The 24,842-nt window shown below is 31.2% G+C and overlaps 3 protein-coding genes across 8 annotated transcripts; 1 reads left to right on the top strand and 2 right to left on the bottom strand.

Annotated features, from left to right (window-relative positions):
• Positions 1-416: 416 nt before the first annotated feature.
• On the top strand, positions 417-24,841 carry LOC130891956 (regucalcin-like). Of its 5 annotated transcripts, none has more exons than XM_057797087.1 (7): positions 417-582; positions 17,526-17,701; positions 19,540-19,575; positions 21,810-22,025; positions 23,985-24,197; positions 24,253-24,431; positions 24,484-24,841. In XM_057797087.1, the coding sequence occupies exons 2-7, from the start codon at positions 17,539-17,541 to the stop codon at positions 24,646-24,648; spliced, it is 972 nt and encodes a 323-aa protein (XP_057653070.1). In that variant the 5' UTR covers positions 417-582; positions 17,526-17,538; the 3' UTR covers positions 24,649-24,841. The 5 variants fall into 5 exon arrangements, with proteins under 5 accessions (XP_057653070.1, XP_057653068.1, XP_057653067.1 ...); XM_057797085.1 differs by lacking the exon at positions 417-582 and adding an exon at positions 12,055-12,313; XM_057797084.1 differs by lacking the exon at positions 417-582 and adding an exon at positions 16,422-16,536.
• Positions 5,300-8,072, bottom strand: LOC130891957 (regucalcin-like). The gene is made up of 6 exons (XM_057797089.1): positions 7,898-8,072; positions 7,327-7,517; positions 6,659-6,871; positions 6,394-6,603; positions 5,601-5,776; positions 5,300-5,539 (listed from the first exon to the last, which is right to left on the bottom strand). The coding sequence occupies exons 1-6, from the start codon at positions 7,960-7,962 to the stop codon at positions 5,375-5,377; spliced, it is 1,020 nt and encodes a 339-aa protein (XP_057653072.1). The 5' UTR covers positions 7,963-8,072; the 3' UTR covers positions 5,300-5,374.
• On the bottom strand, positions 11,913-14,222 carry LOC130891958 (regucalcin-like). Of its 2 annotated transcripts, XM_057797091.1 has the most exons (5): positions 13,963-14,194; positions 13,097-13,739; positions 12,808-13,014; positions 12,373-12,758; positions 11,913-12,318 (listed from the first exon to the last, which is right to left on the bottom strand). In XM_057797091.1, exons 3-5 carry the CDS (start codon positions 12,992-12,994, stop codon positions 12,157-12,159), a joined length of 735 nt encoding a protein of 244 aa, XP_057653074.1. In that variant the 5' UTR covers positions 12,995-13,014; positions 13,097-13,739; positions 13,963-14,194; the 3' UTR covers positions 11,913-12,156. The 2 variants fall into 2 exon arrangements, with proteins under 2 accessions (XP_057653074.1, XP_057653073.1); XM_057797090.1 differs by lacking the exon at positions 13,097-13,739 and having other exon boundaries at positions 13,963-14,222.
• Position 24,842: the final 1 nt, after the last annotated feature.

The following is a 24,842-nucleotide window of genomic DNA, read 5'->3' as shown; positions in this document are numbered from 1 at the left end:
TAATTAGACATCTGATGTAAGATTAGTAAAATAACGTTGCCATATTTACAGTTATTTTCTTGAGTTTATTTTTTTTTTAAATTAATATCAATAAAAAAGTTGAAAGTTTTATTATGAACTTCGAAGTCGATAAAAAATAAAAATTTTCTAATAATTTTATATAAAAACGTTATCTTTTTTAACTTTTTTTAGTAATAATCATTACAGACAGATACAACCGGCAAACACGCAATAACCTCAAGTAAATTAAAGTGTTTGTTGGGAGAAATGACATTAGAAATTCAATGATTTAGTAAAAATGTGTAATAATATTACTATGTGACTTTTTTGGACAACTTTAAATGATCTGTTTATATACAACGAAACGAATTATAGAAACCAACCTCACAAAAAATATGAAAAAACTAGTTTTAACCAGTTAACCAATGACTAAGCCAAGCGAACATTGTAGGCAACAGTCATTACATCGCTTGCTTCGTGTTTGTGTTAAAACTTTTTGTGTTTGTCTTTATAAAAAAAGTTATTTCAATTAAGAACTATTCATGAAGATTTTTCGTTAAAATATCCTCACATTTAATACAGGTAAGTAACGGAAAAATATTAAATAAACACGATTGAGGGCAATGAACTTTATTAGGATAAAAATCGTGAAAACAGTTTACAACCTTAGAACAATCGATGTTACGAAAATTGCAATTTGTCTTAAAACTTATCAAAAGTTATAAAATTGTGAGAATTTTGATATAAAAATCAATTCCACGATAATTTTCTGTTAGAAATGGGGTTATAACATTGGAAAAATCGAATTTAGTACAGTCAATTTTACGAAAATCTCAAACTGTGTTATAAATGATAAGAAACATATGAAATTGTAGGAATGTTTAATTAAAAATCAATTCCACGATAATTTTCTCTTAGAAATGGGGTTATAACATTGGAAAAATCGAATTTAGTACAGTCAATTTTACGAAAATCTCAAACTGTGTTATAAATGATAAGAAACATATGAAATTGTAGGAATGTTTAATTAAAAATCAATTCCACGATAATTTTCTGTTAGAAATGGGGTTATAACATTGGAAAAATCGAATTTAGTACAGTCAATTTTACGAAAATCTCAAACTGTGTTATAAATGATAAGAAACATATGAAATTGTAGGAATGTTTAATTAAAAATCAATTCCACGATAATTTTCTGTTAGAAATGGGGTTATAACATTGGAAAAATCGAATTTAGTACAGTCAATTTTACGAAAATCTCAAACTGTGTTATAAATGATAAGAAACATATGAAATTGTAGGAATGTTTAATTAAAAATCAATTCCACGATAATTTTCTCTTAGAAATGGGGTTATAACATTGGAAAAATCGAATTTAGTACAGTCAATTTTACGAAAATCTCAAACTGTGTTATAAATGATAAGAAACATATGAAATTGTAGGAATGTTTAATTAAAAATCAATTCCACGATAATTTTCTCTTAGAAATGGGGTTATAACATTGGAAAAATCGAATTTAGTACAGTCAATTTTACGAAAATCTCAAACTGTGTTATAAATGATAAGAAACATATGAAATTGTAGGAATGTTTAATTAAAAATCAATTCCACGATAATTTTCTCTTAGAAATGGGGTTATAACATTGGAAAAATCGAATTTAGTACAGTCAATTTTACGAAAATCTCAAACTGTGTTATAAATGATAAGAAACATATGAAATTGTAGGAATGTTTAATTAAAAATCAATTCCACGATAATTTTCTCTTAGAAATGGGGTTATAACATTGGAAAAATCGAATTTAGTACAGTCAATTTTACGAAAATCTCAAACTGTGTTATAAATGATAAGAAACATATGAAATTGTAGGAATGTTTAATTAAAAATCAATTCCACGATAATTTTCTGTTAGAAATGGGGTTATAACATTGGAAAAATCGAATTTAGTACAGTCAATTTTACGAAAATCTCAAACTGTGTTATAAATGATAAGAAACATATGAAATTGTAGGAATGTTTAATTAAAAATCAATTCCACGATAATTTTCTCTTAGAAATGGGGTTATAACATTGGAAAAATCGAATTTAGTACAGTCAATTTTACGAAAATCTCAAACTGTGTTATAAATGATAAGAAACATATGAAATTGTAGGAATGTTTAATTAAAAATCAATTCCACGATAATTTTCTCTTAGAAATGGGGTTATAACATTGGAAAAATCGAATTTAGTACAGTCAATTTTACGAAAATCTCAAACTGTGTTATAAATGATAAGAAACATATGAAATTGTAGGAATGTTTAATTAAAAATCAATTCCACGATAATTTTCTCTTAGAAATGGGGTTATAACATTGGAAAAATCGAATTTAGTACAGTCAATTTTACGAAAATCTCAAACTGTGTTATAAATGATAAGAAACATATGAAATTGTAGGAATGTTTAATTAAAAATCAATTCCACGATAATTTTCTCTTAGAAATGGGGTTATAACATTGGAAAAATCGAATTTAGTACAGTCAATTTTACGAAAATCTCAAACTGTGTTATAAATGATAAGAAACATATGAAATTGTAGGAATGTTTAATTAAAAATCAATTCCACGATAATTTTCTGTTAGAAATGGGGTTATAACATTGGAAAAATCGAATTTAGTACAGTCAATTTTACGAAAATCTCAAACTGTGTTATAAATGATAAGAAACATATGAAATTGTAGGAATGTTTAATTAAAAATCAATTCCACGATAATTTTCTCTTAGAAATGGGGTTATAACATTGGAAAAATCGAATTTAGTACAGTCAATTTTACGAAAATCTCAAACTGTGTTATAAATGATAAGAAACATATGAAATTGTAGGAATGTTTAATTAAAAATCAATTCCACGATAATTTTCTCTTAGAAATGGGGTTATAACATTGGAAAAATCGAATTTAGTACAGTCAATTTTACGAAAATCTCAAACTGTGTTATAAATGATAAGAAACATATGAAATTGTAGGAATGTTTAATTAAAAATCAATTCCACGATAATTTTCTCTTAGAAATGGGGTTATAACATTGGAAAAATCGAATTTAGTACAGTCAATTTTACGAAAATCTCAAACTGTGTTATAAATGATAAGAAACATATGAAATTGTAGGAATGTTTAATTAAAAATCAATTCCACGATAATTTTCTGTTAGAAATGGGGTTATAACATTGGAAAAATCGAATTTAGTACAGTCAATTTTACGAAAATCTCAAACTGTGTTATAAATGATAAGAAACATATGAAATTGTAGGAATGTTTAATTAAAAATCAATTCCACGATAATTTTCTGTTAGAAATGGGGTTATAACATTGGAAAAATCGAATTTAGTACAGTCAATTTTACGAAAATCTCAAACTGTGTTATAAATGATAAGAAACATATGAAATTGTAGGAATGTTTAATTAAAAATCAATTCCACGATAATTTTCTCTTAGAAATGGGGTTATAACATTGGAAAAATCGAATTTAGTACAGTCAATTTTACGAAAATCTCAAACTGTGTTATAAATGATAAGAAACATATGAAATTGTAGGAATGTTTAATTAAAAATCAATTCCACGATAATTTTCTGTTAGAAATGGGGTTATAACATTGGAAAAATCGAATTTAGTACAGTCAATTTTACGAAAATCTCAAACTGTGTTATAAATGATAAGAAACATATGAAATTGTAGGAATGTTTAATTAAAAATCAATTCCACGATAATTTTCTGTTAGAAATGGGGTTATAACATTGGAAAAATCGAATTTAGTACAGTCAATTTTACGAAAATCTCAAACTGTGTTATAAATGATAAGAAACATATGAAATTGTAGGAATGTTTAATTAAAAATCAATTCCACGATAATTTTCTCTTAGAAATGGGGTTATAACATTGGAAAAATCGAATTTAGTACAGTCAATTTTACGAAAATCTCAAACTGTGTTATAAATGATAAGAAACATATGAAATTGTAGGAATGTTTAATTAAAAATCAATTCCACGATAATTTTCTCTTAGAAATGGGGTTATAACATTGGAAAAATCGAATTTAGTACAGTCAATTTTACGAAAATCTCAAACTGTGTTATAAATGATAAGAAACATATGAAATTGTAGGAATGTTTAATTAAAAATCAATTCCACGATAATTTTCTCTTAGAAATGGGGTTATAACATTGGAAAAATCGAATTTAGTACAGTCAATTTTACGAAAATCTCAAACTGTGTTATAAATGATAAGAAACATATGAAATTGTAGGAATGTTTAATTAAAAATCAATTCCACGATAATTTTCTCTTAGAAATGGGGTTATAACATTGGAAAAATCGAATTTAGTACAGTCAATTTTACGAAAATCTCAAACTGTGTTATAAATGATAAGAAACATATGAAATTGTAGGAATGTTTAATTAAAAATCAATTCCACGATAATTTTCTGTTAGAAATGGGGTTATAACATTGGAAAAATCGAATTTAGTACAGTCAATTTTACGAAAATCTCAAACTGTGTTATAAATGATAAGAAACATATGAAATTGTAGGAATGTTTAATTAAAAATCAATTCCACGATAATTTTCTCTTAGAAATGGGGTTATAACATTGGAAAAATCGAATTTAGTACAGTCAATTTTACGAAAATCTCAAACTGTGTTATAAATGATAAGAAACATATGAAATTGTAGGAATGTTTAATTAAAAATCAATTCCACGATAATTTTCTCTTAGAAATGGGGTTATAACATTGGAAAAATCGAATTTAGTACAGTCAATTTTACGAAAATCTCAAACTGTGTTATAAATGATAAGAAACATATGAAATTGTAGGAATGTTTAATTAAAAATCAATTCCACGATAATTTTCTCTTAGAAATGGGGTTATAACATTGGAAAAATCGAATTTAGTACAGTCAATTTTACGAAAATCTCAAACTGTGTTATAAATGATAAGAAACATATGAAATTGTAGGAATGTTTAATTAAAAATCAATTCCACGATAATTTTCTGTTAGAAATGGGGTTATAACATTGGAAAAATCGAATTTAGTACAGTCAATTTTACGAAAATCTCAAACTGTGTTATAAATGATAAGAAACATATGAAATTGTAGGAATGTTTAATTAAAAATCAATTCCACGATAATTTTCTGTTAGAAATGGGGTTATAACATTGGAAAAATCGAATTTAGTACAGTCAATTTTACGAAAATCTGAAACTTGTGTTATAAATGATTAGAAACATATGAAATTGTAGGAATTTTTAAATAAAAATCAATTACACTATAATTTTCTTTAATAACCCCTCAAAATACACTCGACACAAAAATAAATTCCAAAATCACAGTGACATTTAACAAGGTTTATATCTAGGATCAATGGTACCAATTTCCCCTGTATTTTTAATCATGAATGTACTTCCCGCCGGTCCTGGCGGCTTTTTCCCGCCGTAGTTTAGATTAGCAGTAGTGCAAAACATCAAATCGAGCTTCTCCCCTCCAAAACACACCGATGTAACCTTAAAACATTTTTTTTTCATCAATAAAATTGTTACAAAATGGAATCTCGTCGAAACGAACCTGTGGCGATGGGACTTTGAGTTTTTCTATGATTTTTCCATTTTTCGGGTGGAATTTTACGAGAAATCCAGCGAAAACCGCGCACACCCACAATTCACCTTTGTTGTTCATCGCTAAACCGTCAGGTTTACCATCCAAACATTCAGCTTTAAAATCAAAAGCAACTCTTTCATTACCTAAAATATTAAAGTTAATAAGGTCAATTGAATAGACAATTTTTTTCATTTTTCCACTCAAATTATTTGAAATTTGTTTCTCCGAATTATTTTTATCCAATATATTTTTTGAATGGTCCTCGTATACTCAATAACTTATTACGTATTAGTAATTAAACATATCCGATATAAAATAAACAAGCAAATTATAAAAAAATCTAGTTTAAACTAGTTTAATGAATAATCCAAAAGTTTATGAATCATTTTTGACATTATAACGACAATTAGGACCACAGAATTAAATATAAATGTCTAAATTGTAAACTACATCATTGCACATGTAGGGAATATTACATCCTAAACGTTGGTAACCATGAGACATCAGTCTACAGTGTTGTCAGACGTAGTATTGATATTTACGTTTAAATATATTTTTTATGTATTCATTATGTTAAACGCAATTAGATTTTTTTTTTGAAAATATTAATAGAAAATGTGTTAAAAACATAAAAATTGACACATATTTAGACATATATATTTATATATACAATCCTTAATATTTTCGCTTTTTATGTAAAATAATATAATAGGAAAAAAATTACAACGTGGCAACGGCGTAAAAGTTTATTTTTACTTACACATTTTCCCGTCATCGAAATCGTATTCGAATACTTTGTGTTCTAGCGTGTCTATCCAATACATTTTCATTGTTTCCGTGTTCCACGCCATACCATTGCAAATTCCCACTTTGCTTTTATGTTTTTTTATCACACCTTTTTCTATACTGTACAATTGCCCTCGCCCCGGCTCGAAAAACGCTTTTTCCGGATAAAAAGGTCCCATAGTACCTTCAAAGTTTCCCGATTGGATTCGATAAATCGATATAAAATTAATTACACTCACCTGACCATAACCTTCCCCAAGGATCAACTTTGGTACCATTAAGAGCGTTATCTTTCAATTCCGGTTCTGTATCAATTTCTTGTAGCACTTCGACTTTTTGAACTTTATCCGATTTTCCATCCCAATCGACAAAACAAAATTTTCTCGCAATACCAGCAATGTGTCTGGTATCAGATCCTTCGATAGGGAACATAAACACCAACGGTTCGTTAGCTATAACAAATTTGTCATAAAAAATGTACTTATGTAATATATCAATAAGGTCTATTATCATTTAACACCCATATCATTTCGTTATTCTAATAAACTCGTCCATCTAGCGGCAAATACGTGAAATATAGAACACGTGTACGCCATTTTCTAAATCGAATATTAAGAATAAAATTTCTCGTTTTTAAAATATCCAGCTTGATAAGCCTCAAACAAAATCTTCAAAATTTCTCACGGGAGTTCTTTAAGCCAGATATTCAAAAAATTTTATTCTTCTTTTTAACTAAATTAATTATCAGATCGCGGAAATCGCATTCTCACCAAATATAGAACTTTAAATAAACACCCCTCGTAAATTAAAATAGACTCGTCCGTCTATTGGTATTAACCAGCGTTGCCATATTATCATATTTGTAATGGATATTCTACGTTCGGAAATTTAACACAATATTACTTACTGACTTTAGCTTTGACACATTTTCCACATTTAGGATCGTAAGTATGTACGTTTCCGTTGGGTATGTCCACCCAGTATATTTTTTTCGTCTGATTATCCCATGAAATTCTGGTACCGATACCGAGCGGTTCACAGATGGGTACAAATTCAGCTTTACTACATCCTCCCTCACTATAATTTCTTATTAGGTTTCTAAAATTGATTTGTATGAAAAATACTATTGAATAAGTCATTTAATTTTAATTATGTCAAATATATATTTTAGAAAGTGTTATAAACCGAGTATTTTAAAATCAATATATTTTGAATGATAATTAGCTAAGATAGAATTAGATCCGGCAACGTAGCCTCTGCGTCTGATTTATATCCAATATGGTTGACATTGCAATTTATATTTATGATTAAGAAAGGAAATCTAATTAAAAAAACTTTGTGATTTTGAAAATAAAAGTTAAAATTGTGTTTTTTTAATATTTCAACATAGTAAAATTCGTCCTAATCCATTATTATCTAATATATTTCTACTTATTATCGTAGACGATTGAAATATAGTGAATATCAAAATGCGGTACCTGTTAAAATATTTTGTCACATTAGCTGTCGGTTTAGCTGAACGAAATAATTTTAAATAAGCCATTTTACACTAAGAAATGATTTAGTAAACCGAATGACAAGATTACCGAAATTATTTATGACATTTCATACGAACTAACATGATTTTGGAAAATTTATTAATATTAGTCATAGTATATAGTTAGAATTGAGTTAGTTTCCGGTATGCGTTGTGAAAAGTTAGGCCCTTGAAAGACCATTCACGAATTCAAAATGTCTTAGAGTATTCAGTAAGTACCTAACAGATTTTGATTTTTGTTATCTCGACTTCTGATGATCGTATTTAAAAAATTTTTTTTTCAAAACGTGTAATTTTTAAACGACTAACTTTTCATAGTTCATAACGGAAGCTACTAACAGTTTTTCAAAGGAAAATCTTGAAAAAATTGGAGAAATTTTTTTTTTTCATTTGAAGCTTGTAAAAAATTTGTAAATATAATTTTAAAAATTTTGTTCATATTGTCTATGGAACTACAACTTTTAATCTGTCGAATGCATGAAACTCCATATGAAAAACTTTAATATTAATCAAATAAACAGCAATTTATAAAAAAATCTGTAAAAAGTCAGTTTATACGGTCGCCATTTTTAATTTTTTGAATTGGAATTCACAAACTTTTCTAGAAATAGTTTATCTATGATCCTCTGTGTCGATTGCAGTAAACCCCATTTTAAAATTATTAAAATTAAAAAAATAAACAACAATTTAAAAAAAAATATGTAAAAAGTCAGTTTACGCGGTCGCCATTTTGAATTTTTGAAATTTGAAACCACAAACTTTTCCAGAAATGGTTTATCTATGATCGTCTGTGTCGATTGCAGTAAACCTCATTTGAAAATTGTTAATATCAACAAAATAAACAGCAATTTAAAAAAAAATATGTAAAAAGTCAGTTTACGCGGTCGCCATTTTGAATTTTTGAAATTTGAAACCACAAACTTTTCCAGAAATGGTTTATCTATGATCCTCTGTGTCGATTGCAGTAAACCCCATTTTAAAATTATTAATATTAACCAAATAAACAACAATTTAAAAAAAAATATGTAAAAAGTCAGTTTATACGGTCGCCATTTTTAATTTTTTGAATTGGAATTCACAAACTTTTCTAGAAATAGTTTATCTATGATCCTCTGTGTCGATTGCAGTAAACCCCATTTTAAAATTATTAAAATTAAAAAAATAAACAACAATTTAAAAAAAAATATGTAAAAAGTCAGTTTACGCGGTCGCCATTTTGAATTTTTGAAATTTGAAACCACAAACTTTTCCAGAAATGGTTTATCTATGATCGTCTGTGTCGATTGCAGTAAACCTCATTTGAAAATTGTTAATATCAACAAAATAAACAGCAATTTAAAAAAAAATATGTAAAAAGTCAGTTTACGCGGTCGCCATTTTGAATTTTTGAAATTTGAAACCACAAACTTTTCCAGAAATGGTTTATCTATGATCCTCTGTGTCGATTGCAGTAAACCCCATTTTAAAATTATTAATATTAACCAAATAAACAACAATTTAAAAAAAAATATGTAAAAAGTCAGTTTATACGGTCGCCATTTTTAATTTTTTGAATTGGAATTCACAAACTTTTCTAGAAATAGTTTATCTATGATCCTCTGTGTCGATTGCAGTAAACCCCATTTTAAAATTATTAATATTAACCAAATAAACAACAATTTAAAAAAATATATGTAAAAAGTCAGTTTACGCGGTCGCCATTTTGAATTTTTGAAATTTGAAACCACAAACTTTTCCAGAAATGGTTTATCTATGATCCTCTGTGTCGATTGCAGTAAACCCCATTTTAAAATTATTAATATTAACCAAATAAACAACAATTTAAAAAAATATATGTAAAAAGTCAGTTTACGCGGTCGCCATTTTGAATTTTTGAAATTTGAAACCACAAACTTTTCCAGAAATGGTTTATCTATGATCCTCTGTGTCGATTGCAGTAAACCCCATTTTAAAATTGTTAATATTAAAAAAATAAACAACAATTAAAAAAAAAATATGTAAAAAGTCTGTTTACGCGGTCGCCATTTTCAATTTTTAAAATTTGAAATCACAAACTTTTCCAGAAACAGTTTATCTATGATCGTCTGTGTCGATTGCAGTAAACCTCATTTGAAAATTGTTAATATCAACAAAATAAACAACAATTTAAAAAAAAATATGTAAAAAGTCAGTTTACGCGGTCACCATTTTGAATTTTTAAAATTTGAAACCACAGATTTTTCTAGAAATGGTTTATCTATGATCCTCTGTGTCGATTGCAGTAAACCCCATTTTAATATTATTAATATTAAAAAAATAAACAGCAATTTAAAAAAAAAATATGAAAAAAGTCAGTTTACGCGGTCGCCATTTTCAATTTTTGAAATTTGAAATCACAAACTTTTCCAGAAACAGTTTATCTATGATCGTCTGTGTCGATTGCAGTAAACCTCATTTGAAAATTGTTAATATCAACAAAATAAACAACAATTTAAAAAAAAATATGTAAAAAGTCAGTTTACGCGGTCGCCATTTTGAATTTTTGAAATTTGAAACCACAAACTTTTCTAGAAACAGTTTATCTATGATCGTCTGTGTCGATTGCAGTAAACCTCATTTGAAAATTGTTAATATCAACAAAATAAACAGCAATTTAAAAAAAATATGTAAAAAGTCAGTTTACGCGGTCGCCATTTTGAATTTTTGAAATTTGAAACCACAAACTTTTCTAGAAACAGTTTATCTATGATCGTCTGTGTCGATTGCAGTAAACCTCATTTGAAAATTGTTAATATCAACAAAATAAACAGCAATTTAAAAAAAAAATATGAAAAAAGTCAGTTTACGCGGTCGCCATTTTCAATTTTTGAAATTTGAAATCACAAACTTTTCCAGAAACAGTTTATCTATGATCGTCTGTGTCGATTGCAGTAAACCTCATTTGAAAATTGTTAATATCAACAAAATAAACAACAATTTAAAAAAAAATATGTAAAAAGTCAGTTTACGCGGTCGCCATTTTGAATTTTTGAAATTTGAAACCACAAACTTTTCTAGAAACAGTTTATCTATGATCGTCTGTGTCGATTGCAGTAAACCTCATTTGAAAATTGTTAATATCAACAAAATAAACAGCAATTTAAAAAAAATATGTAAAAAGTCAGTTTACGCGGTCACCATTTTGAATTTTTAAAATTTGAAACCAAACTTTTCTAGAAATAGTTTATCTATGATCCTCTGTGTCGATTGCAGTAAACCCCATTTTAAAATTATTAATATTAACCAAATAAACAACAATTTAAAAAAAAATATGTAAAAAGTCAGTTTACGCGGTCACCATTTTGAATTTTTAAAATTTGAAACCACAAACTTTTCCAGAAATGGTTTATCTATGATCCTCTGTGTCGATTGCAGTAAACCCCATTTTAAAATTATTAATATTAACCAAATAAACAACAATTTAAAAAAAAAATATGTAAAAAGTCAGTTTACGCGGTCACCATTTTGAATTTTTAAAATTTGAAACCACAAACTTTTCCAGAAATGGTTTATCTATGATCCTCTGTGTCGATTGCAGTAAACCCCATTTTAAAATTATTAATATTAACCAAATAAACAACAATTTAAAAAAAAATATGTAAAAAGTCAGTTTATACGGTCGCCATTTTTAATTTTTTGAATTGGAAGCCACCAACTTTTGCGGAAACATTTTCTCCATATTTCCATATGTTATCAATTCCATTTTGCCAAAATTTGTCGCATCGATAAACAAATATACAAAATGTTTAACAATTTTCCTAAAATTAAGGGTTGAAATTTTTTTTTAAATCTACTTAGAAAAGTTTCTAATTTTCATAATACTAATCTGATTAATTAGATAATTTAAAGTTTGTAATATTTTTTCGATCCTTAAGAAGAAAAGTATTTTTTTATTAATTTTCCCGCACTAATAACGTGTGTATAATGAAAAAGAAACATCTTATATAGATATTTATTAAAATTTTTAATATATACAAACATCGTTCAGGATAATTATGATTGGGATAAATTTTTTAACAACGGCAACACCGCGAGAACCGAGATTGTATACGTTTGGCGCTAAGACAGTAGTCGCTTCGACGCCATTACTGTGAGTTGTTCGTTTAATAAGTAGTTGTTGATAAAATCATAATTCCACTCTTATTTCACATCCTAATTAGAAGAATTATAAATTGTTCGGTGTTATTCTTTATATCTATCTCCTTTAAAACCAGTGGTGCCAGTATTTTTTATAATATAAGTTGTACCGGCAGGACTAGGTGGAATTACGTTCCCTACAGGAATTCTTGCAGTGGTTACGAACATTTCGTCAAGATTTTTACCACCGAAGGCTATCGAGGTAGGCTACAAGAAAAATTATATTATATTTTTTCTAACTAGTAAAATTTTGTATTTCACCTGTGGTGTATCGAATACTATCTTATCTAGCATATTTCCATTATTGGGATTGAATTTAACAATAACTGATCCAAATATGGCCGTCACCCATAAATTACCATCTTTATCAATGGTTAAACCGTCCGGTTTTCCATCTATACCGTTCGAATTAAATTCAAAAACCACTTTTTCGTTACTAATTTCCCCATTTTCTGAGATATCGTATTGAAAAACTTTCGGTTGTAAAGTATCTACATAATACATTTTCATATTTTTCGTATCCCAAGCTAAACCATTCGAGATACCAATATTCGAAAGTTTTTTTTTCAATTTTCCTTTTTCCAAACTGTATAAAGCACCTCTGTTTGGTATTGTTTCACCTTTATCATCAGCAGGGCCCATTGTACCTAAATTTATCATTAATATAATAAATAATACCTTTTAACATGCACTTACCTGCCCATAGTCTACCCCAAGGATCGATTTTTCCACCGTTAAATCGATTATCTTTCATATCTGTTTCGACTTCTGTAATCGGTTCGATTTTAGATACTTCGGGACTTACGCCATCCCATTCAACGAATACTAATTTTCTTGTTAAACTAGCTATGAATTTATTATTTGATCCTGCTACAGGAAACATGAACCCCAAAGGTTCATTACCTATAAATACAATCGAATATAAAAAAAATAAATTACGTTTTTAGTATTCAAAATGAAACACTATGGCAACGTTGTAACTTACATTCACAGAGGACGCAATTTTATTATTGGGATGTCTGTCAGTGGGAATTTCAAGTTTGTAAGTTGGCAATTCTTGACCCGTGGTAGCCATCTTGGATAAATGTATACAAACCCCTTTTTTTATGTATATCCGTAAATATCGATCTCAGGAAAAAAATTGTACGGACATAATTTGTAGCAAATTGCGTTGTCTACAATTTTGTTTATATAACTTTTTTTCATAAAATTAAAAATAAAGAAGTTATTGATGAAAATAAGAGAAAATTTTCTTTTTTGTTATATAACTTTTTATTTTTTCATTTTAACAATAAAATGATATTAGAAAAATTTTGTAGTCAAATATTAGATGAAAATGATTTCAAAAAAAACCAGGTCGATCAAAAATTTAGGATTTTGTAAAATTTTTTTTCATTTTTCTTAATAACTTCTTTATTTCAAATTTTATGAAAAAAAGTTATATAAACAAAATTGTAGACAACGCAATTTGCTACAAATTATGCCTTTACTAATTTTTTGTCAAATCTGTAGTTACAGAGATATAGCAAAAATGCCGTTTTTTCAAGATGGCGACCGCGGAACAATTATTACAACCGTATAAACTTGGAGTGGAACTCCTAGTGACCTTCCCCATATCCCAACAACATCTAAAACAAGTAACATTTCAATTGAAAACATATTTCCTAATAATTACTACAGATGGATAAAACCGGCAAACACGCAATAACCTCAACTAAACCAGAGTGTTTATTGGGGGTAATGACTCGTAGAAATTTGGTCTGGGAGTTTAATAATATTAATATATAACTTATTTGGACGATTTTTTATGATCTGTTTACATGAAACGAAAGAAATAATGTTATAACTTACCTACTTTCGCTTTCGTGGTAATTTTATTTTTCAAATCGTACCTGTATACAACTGAATTGGGTAAATCGACGAAATACACGTTATTTGTACAGTCATCAAAATGGATTCTGGTACCAACATCGAGTGGTTCACTTATAGACACAAATTCATATTTAGACATTTTGAATTTTGAACTAAAAATCGAATTAGATTTTTCTTACAATCACCTACCTAACACTAAATATGATTTATGTTCCTGCAGTATTTAATTGAATGTGTAGAATTATGTAACGATGATATCAAATTCAAAGTTAGATATATCTACATTTATATACCGGATTTAACGAAAAGTCATTACGTGTTTATATTATATTTATTAATTTAAATAAATTATTTCGTTAATTTTGAAATATTTATCGATTGTTTGAATTGAAACACAAAATATACAAGGGTTTTTGAAACATTGAAATGATCGTTACTTATTTTATAAACAGTTTAATATTAAGTAATAATGGCATTTTTGTTATAATTTTTAATATTAGTATACGTGGAAAATACATGTTTATATATTTTATAAATTTTGGAAATGCAAACCTTTCTGAATTAACTGTTTAATTCACACAATGACGTGTAAAGTAAGACGTTGACGAATGACAGATAATGTCATTTCAAAACTTTATCGAATTTTCTGTAGTTGATACAATGACGTGAAAGTAAGACATTGACGAATGACAGATGACAGAAAATGTCATTTCAAAACTTAGTCGAATTTTCTGTGTATGACGCAATGACGCAGACGAATGACAGATGACAGAAAATGTCATTTCAAAACTTAATCGAATTTTCTGTGTATGACACAATGACGCAGACGAATGACAGATGACAGATAATGTCATTTCAAAACTCAGTCGAATTTTCTGTAGTTGATACGATGACGTGAAAGTAAGACATTGACAAATGACAGATGACAGAAAATGTCATTTCAAAACTTAGTCGAATTTTCTGTGTATGACACAATGACGCAGACGAATGACAGATGACAGAAAATGTCATTTCAAAACTCAGTCGAATTTTCTGTAGTTGATACGATGACGTGAAAGTAAGACATTGACGAATGACAGATGACAGAAAATGTCATTTCAAAACTTAGTCGAATTTTCTGTGTATGACACAATGACACAGACGAATGACAGATGACAGAAAATGTCATTTTAAAACTTAGTCGAATTTTCTGTGTATGACACAATGACGCGGACGAATGACAGATGACAGAAAATGTCATTTTAAAACTTAATCGAATTTTCTGTAGTTGATACAATGACGTGAAAGTAAGACATTGACGAATGACAGATGACAGAAAATGTCATTTCAAAACTTAGTCGAATTTTCTGTGTATGACACAATGACGCGGACGAATGACAGATGACAGAAAATGTCGTTTAAAACTTAATCGAATTTTCTGTAATTGATACAATGACGTGAAAGTAAGACATTGACGAATGACAGATGACAGAAAATGTCATTTTAAAACTTAATCGAATTTTCTGTAATTGATACAATGACGTGAAAGTAAGACATTGACGAATGAAAGATGACAGAAAATGTCATTTCAAAACTTAGTCGAATTTTCTGTGTATGACACAATGACGCGGACGAATGACAGATGACAGAAAATGTCGTTTAAAACTTAATCGAATTTTCTGTAATTGATACAATGACGTGAAAGTAAGACATTGACGAATGACAGATGACAGAAAATGTCATTTTAAAACTTAATCGAATTTTCTGTAATTGATACAATGACGTGAAAGTAAGACTTTGACGAATGACAGATGACAGATAATGTCATTTCAATACTTAATCGAATTTTCTGTGTATGACACAATGACGCGGACGAATGACAGATGAATATATGTCAAAACTTAGTCGAATTTTCTGTAGTTGATACAATGACGTGAAAGTGAGACATTGACGAATGACAGAAAATGTCATTTCAAAAAAATATTAAATCGGAAATTTTTTATACAACCCTCGTATATGATACTAATAAATCAAGTCAAGTAGTTCGAAACGCAAAAATAGTTTCAAAATTACGATTTTTAGTATCGATAATAAAACTGACTAATTTCAATTTTTGTTTGTTATACTTTAACAGTAATAATTTATTTTATTACCTAAAATTTGCTATAAATGTTGTTTAATCACATCATAATATATTTTTCAATAGAAAGGAAAGTTTTTGGTATTGAAATTACGTTTTTTAAAAAAAATTGATATAGATCGATGGTTTTTGTTCAATAATATCAATACTACAACCGGAATCCTCCATTATTTCTTGTTGAAAGGAATTATTTAAATTGAAAAGTATTTTCAAGGTTAAATTTATTTGAAAATTGACTTGATATTACGCGGAAATATACAGGAAATTTCACTCTCATTTTCCTGGACTAATATTAATATCTACGTATTAAGATAAAAAGAAACATTCAGTCAACACGATCTCAGTTTTTATTGCCTAGTGTGACCCGCTCAAGGTTAGTTCTGATTATTTCTAGAGAATTCTAAACTGTGTGTATCTTCAATATAAATTTAAAAGTAGGTATCTGTCGCTTACAAATAAAAAAAATAATAAAATTTTTGCTTTGACATTTTAACACGCATGATATTTAACATCAGAGTTTCTAAAATATTTTTTCACAATAATTCACTCATCCTAACAATGACCTCGTTTCTAAAAAAACCCCAATACACTATTTTTTATTACGAAAATACGAGGTGTAATCAAAAAGTGCTTACGCAAACTGTATTTACGAGGGCTATGAGATATTTGACGCCCGGCAAACTATTCTTCTCTATAACCTCCAAATGAGGTATATGTTGTTCAAAATGAGGTACCTCAATACCAAAATGTGAATTCCTTGCAAGGTTAAACTACTTTGCGCGAACTGAATCTCTGGAAACGGCGTAGCTTCGCTGAGATCTCGGCGTTCGAGTCTATACGAGAGAGAAGGTAAGGTATATTGGTTTTTCCTAAAAAGGGTATCAGATATATGGGCTAGGATTAATTTACTAGTATGCTTTTAAGACATAAGGTTAATTTGAAATATCCTGGTTCATATATCGGTCAGATGTGGACGTATTATCGTTTTATTGATGAAGTCACGAATTTGTATACGTGTGCGTTCACGAAAACCCCTTTCGATAACGTTGTACGACGCGAACTGGTTGAGCTGGTCCGTCGGTTATCGTCGGGCTGCTGTTTCGGTGAATATGTAGGTTTGTTGGTTTTTCCTAAAAAGTGTTTACTCAGAAAACGACTCTCCAAACAATTTGAAATCGTATTGGACGGTGGAAATGGACGAAACATTCCACCAAATATCAATTCCATTCCTCTATCGACGATCGGATTGTTTCGATTGCCATCACTAATCTTCTATCTCTTTCTCTCTTGCTGTTTGTTAATTACTTCCCGTCGAATGTTGTACTAATGAAAACGAATATTTTAGAAACGGAATAATGCAAAGCAAACGCACCGTCGCTATTTTATTAATCGCGTTGTATAATTGCCGAACGTATAATTTTAGCGTCGTTGAAAAAATGAATCCCAAAGTGGAATTATTGGAGGATATTCCTTCCGTTGAATTGGGGGAAGGACCGCACTGGGACGTCGATACTCAATCTTTATTTTTCGTGGATATATTTGGTCACTCTATACATAAATATACACCGTCCACTAAAAAACACTCCAAAGCTATAATAGGTAAGAAAAAAAATCGATTTTTGCGTATAATTTCGATATAATCTTAAGCCGGTTTCACACGACGTGCGGTATAAAAAGACGCCACGCTTGAAACTCGATTAGGATTAACCGTATCGTGTAGACGCGGTTTAACGCGACGAAATATATTTGCGGTAATTGTGTGCGTGAAAATTTCGAAAAAAAGCGTCGATAAGGGTGTATATCCACCCTTAAAAAGCAAATCTCCCGGAATTTTCGTTCGAATTAGGGATGAAAATACACACCACGCTTGAAACTCGATTAGGATTTACCGTATCGTGTAGACGCGGTTTAACGCGACGAAATATATTTGCGGTAATTGTGTGCGTGAAAATTTCGAAAAAAAGCGTCGATAAGGGTGTATATCCACCCTTATAAAGCAAATCTCCCGGAATTTTCGTTAGAATTAGGGATGAAAATACACACCACGCTTGAAACTCGATTAGGATTAACCGTATCGTGTAGACGCGGTTTAACGCGACGAAATATATTTGCGGTAATTGTGTGCGTGAAAATTTCGAAAAAAAGCGTCGATAAGGGTGTATATCCACCCTTATAAAGCAAATCTCCCGGAATTTTCGTTAGAATTAGGGATGAAAATACACACCACGCGTGAAACTCGATTAGGATTTACCGTATCGTGTAGACGCGGTTTAACGCGACGAAATATATTTGCGGTAATTGTGTGCGTGAAAATTTCGAAAAAAAGCGTCGATAAGGGTGTATATCCACCCTTATAAAGCAAATCTCCCGGAATTTTCGTTAGAATTAGGGATGAAAATACACACCACGCTTGAAACTCGATTAGGATTTACCGTATCGTGTAGACGCGGTTTAACGCGACGAAATATATTTGCGGTAATTGTGTGCGTGAAAATTTCGAAAAAAAGCGTCGATAAGGGTGTATATCCACCCTTATAAAGCAAATCTCCCGGAATTTTCGTTAGAATTAGGGATGAAAATACACACCACGCTTGAAACTCGATTAGGATTAACCGTATCGTGTAGACGCGGTTTAACGCGACGAAATATATTTGCGGTAATTGTGTGCGTGAAAATTTCGAAAAAAAGCGTCGATAAGGGTATATATCCACCCTTATAAAGCAAATCTCCCGGAATTTCCGTTAGAATTAGGGATGAAAATACACACCACGCTTGAAACTCGATTAGGATTAACCGTATCGTGTAGACGCGGTTTAACGCGACGAAATATATTTGCGGTAATTGTGTGCGTGAAAATTTCGAAAAAAAGCGTCGATAAGGGTGTATATCCACCCTTAAAAAGCAAATCTCCCGGAATTTCCGTTAGAATTAGGGATGAAAATACACACCACGCGTGAAACTCGATTAGGATTTACCGTATCGTGTAGACGCGGTTTAACGCGACGAAATATATTTGCGGTAATTGTGTGCGTGAAAATTTCGAAAAAAAAGCGTCGATAAGGGTGTATATCCACCCTTAAAAAGCATATCTCCCGGAATTTTCGTTCGAATTAGGGATGATAAAAAGGACTACACGATGAGGACCTGTCGGAATGACAGGAGGTGGTTGAATGTCCTGTTTAATATCCATTCCATGGATTTTGTCCGGGGGTAGATGCATTACTTATTACAATATACACGTGGGGGTTGTTTCGAGACATAACCTCAAAATTATTTACGCAAAATTTTCCATATGTTGATACGGACGAATTTTAAACGCTCTAGAAAGTAAAATTCAATGCAAATTTATTTCCCGTATGAAAAAATTTTTGTTTTCTAATCGTTATTTTTACAAATTTTTTATATAAATATTTTTTTTTGTTCGTTTTGTATTACAGATTTGCATAAAACCTCTCCAGACGATAAATATGATAGTAAGTACGTTTATATAAAAAAATTTTCGATATTTCAACATTCCTTTGTATATACGAGGTGTGTTCGAAAAAAAAACGACAGTTTAATTGAGTTTAAGTAACATCCTTTGAAATCTAGTTTATTTATGAATTTATTTCTATTAAGATCGTTCCGTGGTGTCTCTAAATATATACAGGGTGATGCAGGACAAAATCCTTTCAACACGTTTACCACGAACCAATAATTTCAACTCGGGAAATACATTGTGATCTTGAGTTGATCCAACTTCGTTTCAAGATTATTTGAGGTTATGTTTCAAACCAGTAGCGCGTTCCAACAGTTCCCGCTCGATCTTCATTACGTATGAATGAAAATTGAGGCCCTTATGGCGAATTTTTCACATAAAACGATCTGAAAGTTCAAGGCCGGACGTTTGTTTGGAGACATAACGTCGTGGTGATCGTTACTTTGAAGAAAATGCTTCTAGAGTCGCTGGTATTGATAGAAGGATCTATGTCTGCCTTGGAACCGTTTCCTTTTGCCTTTGTAATCTCTTTGGTCATTCATTGAGGCTATCAAAGATTTTACATTGTTTCTAAGGGTCGCTGTCTTCGATTAAACGGTGTATAACTGCAATTGCTATGACTGGAAAGACCTTATTGGTTCTAGCTGCCTTGGAAATCACTTTGTAGACCTTTTGGTCGCTAATTAAGGCTCTTCAACAGCTGAAAATCCTTTTGACCATCCCTAGCTTTGGTAAAAGGATCTATTGGTGCCATTACTGTGTAAGGAAAGACCTTGTTGGTTCTAATTATCTTGGTAATCACTTTGTAGACCTTTTGGTCGTTAATTGAGGCTCTTCAACAGCTGAAAATCCTTTTGACCATCCCTAGCTTTGGTAAAAGGATCTATTGGTGCCATTACTGTGTAAGGAAAGACCTTGTTGGTTCTAATTATCTTGGTAATCACTTTGTAGACCTTTTGGTCGTTAATTGAGGCTCTTCAACAGCTGAAAATCCTTTTGAGCATCCCTAGCTTTGGTAAAAGGATCTATTGGTGCCATTACTGTGTAAGGAGAGACCTTATTGGTTCTAATTGTTTTGGTAATCACTTTGTGAACCTTTTGGTCGCTAATTGAGGCTCTTCAACAGCTGAAAATCCTTTTGAGCATCCCTAGCTTTGGTAAAAGGATCTATTGGTGCCATTACTGTGTAAGGAGAGACCTTATTGGTTCTAATTGTTTTGGTAATCACTTTGTGAACCTTTTGGTCGCTAATTGAGGCTCTTCAACAGCTGAAAATCCTTTTGACCATCACTAGCTTTGGTAAAAGGATCTATTGGTGCCATTACTGTATAAGGAAAGACGTTATTGGTTCTAATTGTCTTGGTAATCACTTTGTAGACCTTTTGGTCGTTAATTGAGGCTCTTCAATAGCTGAAAATCCTTTTGACCATCTCTAGCTTTGGTAAAAGGATCTATTGGTGCCATTACTGTATAAGGAAAGACGTTATTGGTTCTAATTGTCTTGGTAATCACTTTGTAGACCTTTTGGTCGTTAATTGAGGCTCTTCAATAGCTGAAAATCCTTTTGACCATCTCTAGCTTTGGTAAAAGGATCTATTGGTGCCATTACTGTATAAGGAAAGACGTTATTGGTTCTAATTGTCTTGGTAATCACTTTGTAGACCTTTTGGTCGTTAATTGAGGCTCTTCAATAGCTGAAAATCCTTTTGACCATCACTAGCTTTGGTAAAAGGATCTATTGGTGCCATTACTGTGTAAGGAGAGACCTTGTAGACTCTAACTGTCTTGGTAATTACTTTGTAAACCTTTTGGTCGTTAATTGAGGCTCTTCAACAGCTGAAAATTCTTTTGATCATCACTAGCTTTAGTAAAAGGATCTATTGGTGCCATTACTGTATAAGGAAAGACGTTATTGGTTCTAATTGTCTTGGTAATCACTTTGTGGACCTTTTGGTCGTTAATTGAGGCTTTCCAAGGTTTGAAAGTACCTCTGGTTTTGATAGAAGGATGTATTACTTCCATTATTATCATTGGAGAGACTTTCTTGATCTTAAATGTCTACCTAGTCACTTGGTAGTCTCTTTGGCCACTCATTGAGGCTTTCTAGAATGCTTCGTACTTCTCTCCTTTCGAACGACATCAACCGACTGCTTTTTTTTTGAATACCCCTCGTAGTATAACGTACCTAGTGGACAATAAAATTGTGACGTTTCCAACCATCCATTTCAGAAATAAATATGGTGAGTTTGATCGTTCCGATCAAAGGAGAAAAAGACAAATTCATCGTTAGCGTCGACAGAGAATTGTTGATCGTCACTTGGGATGGCATCGCCGAAAAACCATCGAATTACCAAAAATTATACGAAGTAGATAACGAGAGAACAGAACTTCTCACGAATAGGTTCAACGACGGAAAATGCGATCCTTCTGGAAGAATTTGGGCCGGTAAGTGATTTACCCGTGTCGACTTTATCACCCAAACGAATGATCCTCTCGTCGAAACGACGCTTTGAAATTCCTATTGCATTTAAACTGATTATATCGACTATTTCAACTTTGTAAGTCTTAATTACGTTGGTAAACCCCTTTGGTCGATCTAGTTCATTCAAAATCCTCCAGAAAGTTCTTATAGGATCGCCGCCTTTCGTGCAAGTGCCTAAAAATGTCATTATTATAAATGGAGAAGTCTTTTCGATCCTAATTGTCTTGGTAATCCCTTTGCAGTCCACTTGGTCTCTGTTGGAACCTCACCAGGATTGGAAAATCCTTCCTAAAATCACTGGCTTTCGCAGAAGGATCTTACTGTGAATGGAGACCTTTTAAGTCCTAATAAGGATCCGTTGCTACCATTATTTGAAGCCTTGTAATTCATAATTGCCTAGGTAATCACTTAGTTAACTCCTTTAATAGCTCTAGTTCACTAAGGCTCTTCCAAGTTCTCCTAGAGACATCTTAGTAATAGTTTTGGAGTTTCTCCAGCCTCTACCAAAGGCTCTACGGAATTGAAAACTCCTTCTAGAGTCACTGGCTTCAATACAAAGATCTATGACTACCATTACTATGAATGGAGAGGCATATTTGGTCCTAGTTGCCTCGGTAATCAATTTGAGGTCCCTTTGGTTCATAAAGGTTCTTCAGAATCACCTCTAAAGTTCTTATAAGGTCACTGAGTCATATATCAAGGTCTATCATAGCCTTTACTATTAATTGAGAGACCTTGTCGACCCTAATTGTTTTTCCAGTCTCATGGGGGCCGTCTAGAATTGAAAAATCCTCCTAAGGTTTAGCTGGCATTGTTGCAAGTATCTATTACTACCAATACAGTGATGATAGAGGTCTTGTAGTCCCTTTGGTTTTGGTAAAAGGGTCTATCAATACAATTATTATGATAGGAGAAGACTTGTCGACCATAATTATCTTGGTAACACCTTTCGGTGTCTCAAAGGAGCTCTCCAGAATCGAAAAATCCTTATAAGGCGTTGCTGATATTGGTACCAGTACCTATTACTACCAAAACTGTAATTGGGAATGTTTTGTAAGTCCTAATTGATTTGGTAATCACTTCGTTAACTATTTTAGTTGTTTTAATCCTTAAAGCTCCTTAGGGGTTTTCGGAATATGTTCTTAGAGGTATTGGTTTTCGTTTAAAGTTCCGTACTATGACTGTAGACACATTGTAAGTCCTTTTGGCCACTGAAAGAGGCTCTCCAGAATTAGAAGATCCTTTTAAGAGCTACTAGCTTTGGTAACACCTTTCGGTGTCTCAAAGGAGGTCTCCAGAATCGAAAAATCCTTATAAGGCGTTGCTGATATTGGTACCAGTACCTATTACTACCAAAACTGTAATTGGGAATGTTTTGTAAGTCCTAATTGATTTGGTAATCACTTCGTTAACTATTTTAGTTGTTTTAATCCTTAAAGCTCCTTAGGGGTTTTCGGAATATGTTCTTAGAGGTATTGGTTTTCGTATAAAGTCCCGTACTATGACTGTAGACACATTGTAAGTCCTTTTGGCCACTGAAAGAGGCTCTCCAGAATTAGAAGATCCTTTTAAGAGCTACTAGCTTTGGTAAAAGGGTCTATAACATCGATTTTAAAGGATAGGGGATCCTGGTGTCCCATTGTGGCTCTCCAGAATAGGAAAATCTTCTCGGAATGCTTGTTTTAGTACAAGAATCTTCCACTAGGTTAAATCCTTTTAGTTTTTAACAGACTTTGACAATTGCAGATAATATGTACAGTAGTTTCTTCTTCTATCTGATGGTGATATGAAAGTTTTTGCTCATCAGCAGCCAATTTTCTTTTTCTTGGGAGTCAAATCCATGAGTTAAGGGGTCAGTAGTCGAATTTGATCGAAAACCGTTTCCGGATTTCGGTATTATGTGAAAAAAATATTTTTGTAAGGTACGATGGGTGAAGAACGAGTGAACGGTCAACCGGTACGAGGAAGAGGATCTCTTTATTCGTTCGAAAATAAAACTGTAACGAAACGCCTCGGTCAAATAGGCATTTCGAACGGACTAGCCTGGAACGAAGAACTTAAAAAAATGTACTACATCGATACGTTCAAAGTTTGCGTCGAGGAGTACGATTTCGACATTAGAACCGGCAACATGTGTAAGTAATGCAGAAAAAAAAAATGGAATTCTTTCCACCGAAACGTCAATTTCAGCTAACGGTAAACCGATTTTCGACCTGGATAAAAACAAAATAGGAGGATTTCCCGATGGAATGGCGATCGATACCGATGGAAATTTATGGGTGGCGGTATTCAACGGGTATAAAGTCATTAAAATCGATCCCAGGAAACCCGAAACGCTTTTAACGTCGATCCCGATACCGGCTAAACAAGTGAGTGATTTTTGGTGGAATGAAACGGATTTTTGTAATTTTTTTTTTTTAGGTTACGTCGGTGGCTTTTGGAGGGGCGAATTTAGACGAGTTGTACGTGACGAGCGCCCGATTCGCGATCGATGGAGTGGTGCTTCCGCCGCCGCAACACGGGGGTGTTTACAGGGTTACGGGGCTGGGGGTTAAGGGGTATCCGGGAGATGCGGCGGTTTTGTGAAATGAAAATCCGAGTAAATTCATAATATAACTTTTAATATTTCGAATAATAATATTAATAAAATGATATTTATATAAATGTTATTAACTATAAAAAAAAAATCACACATATACCGTCTCTTTGGAAATAATTAAAAAAAGAGCAATGGAAATAGTGGCGGGTTGATTGGAAAATAAATTCATGCAAATTGGAAG

The sequence above is a fragment of the Diorhabda carinulata genome, chromosome 3, assembly GCF_026250575.1.
Source record: "Diorhabda carinulata isolate Delta chromosome 3, icDioCari1.1, whole genome shotgun sequence".
Lineage (NCBI taxonomy): Eukaryota > Metazoa > Arthropoda > Insecta > Coleoptera > Chrysomelidae > Diorhabda > Diorhabda carinulata.
The sequence above is the reverse complement of the archived record's forward strand: the minus strand, read 5'-3'. Positions and strand labels throughout refer to the sequence as shown.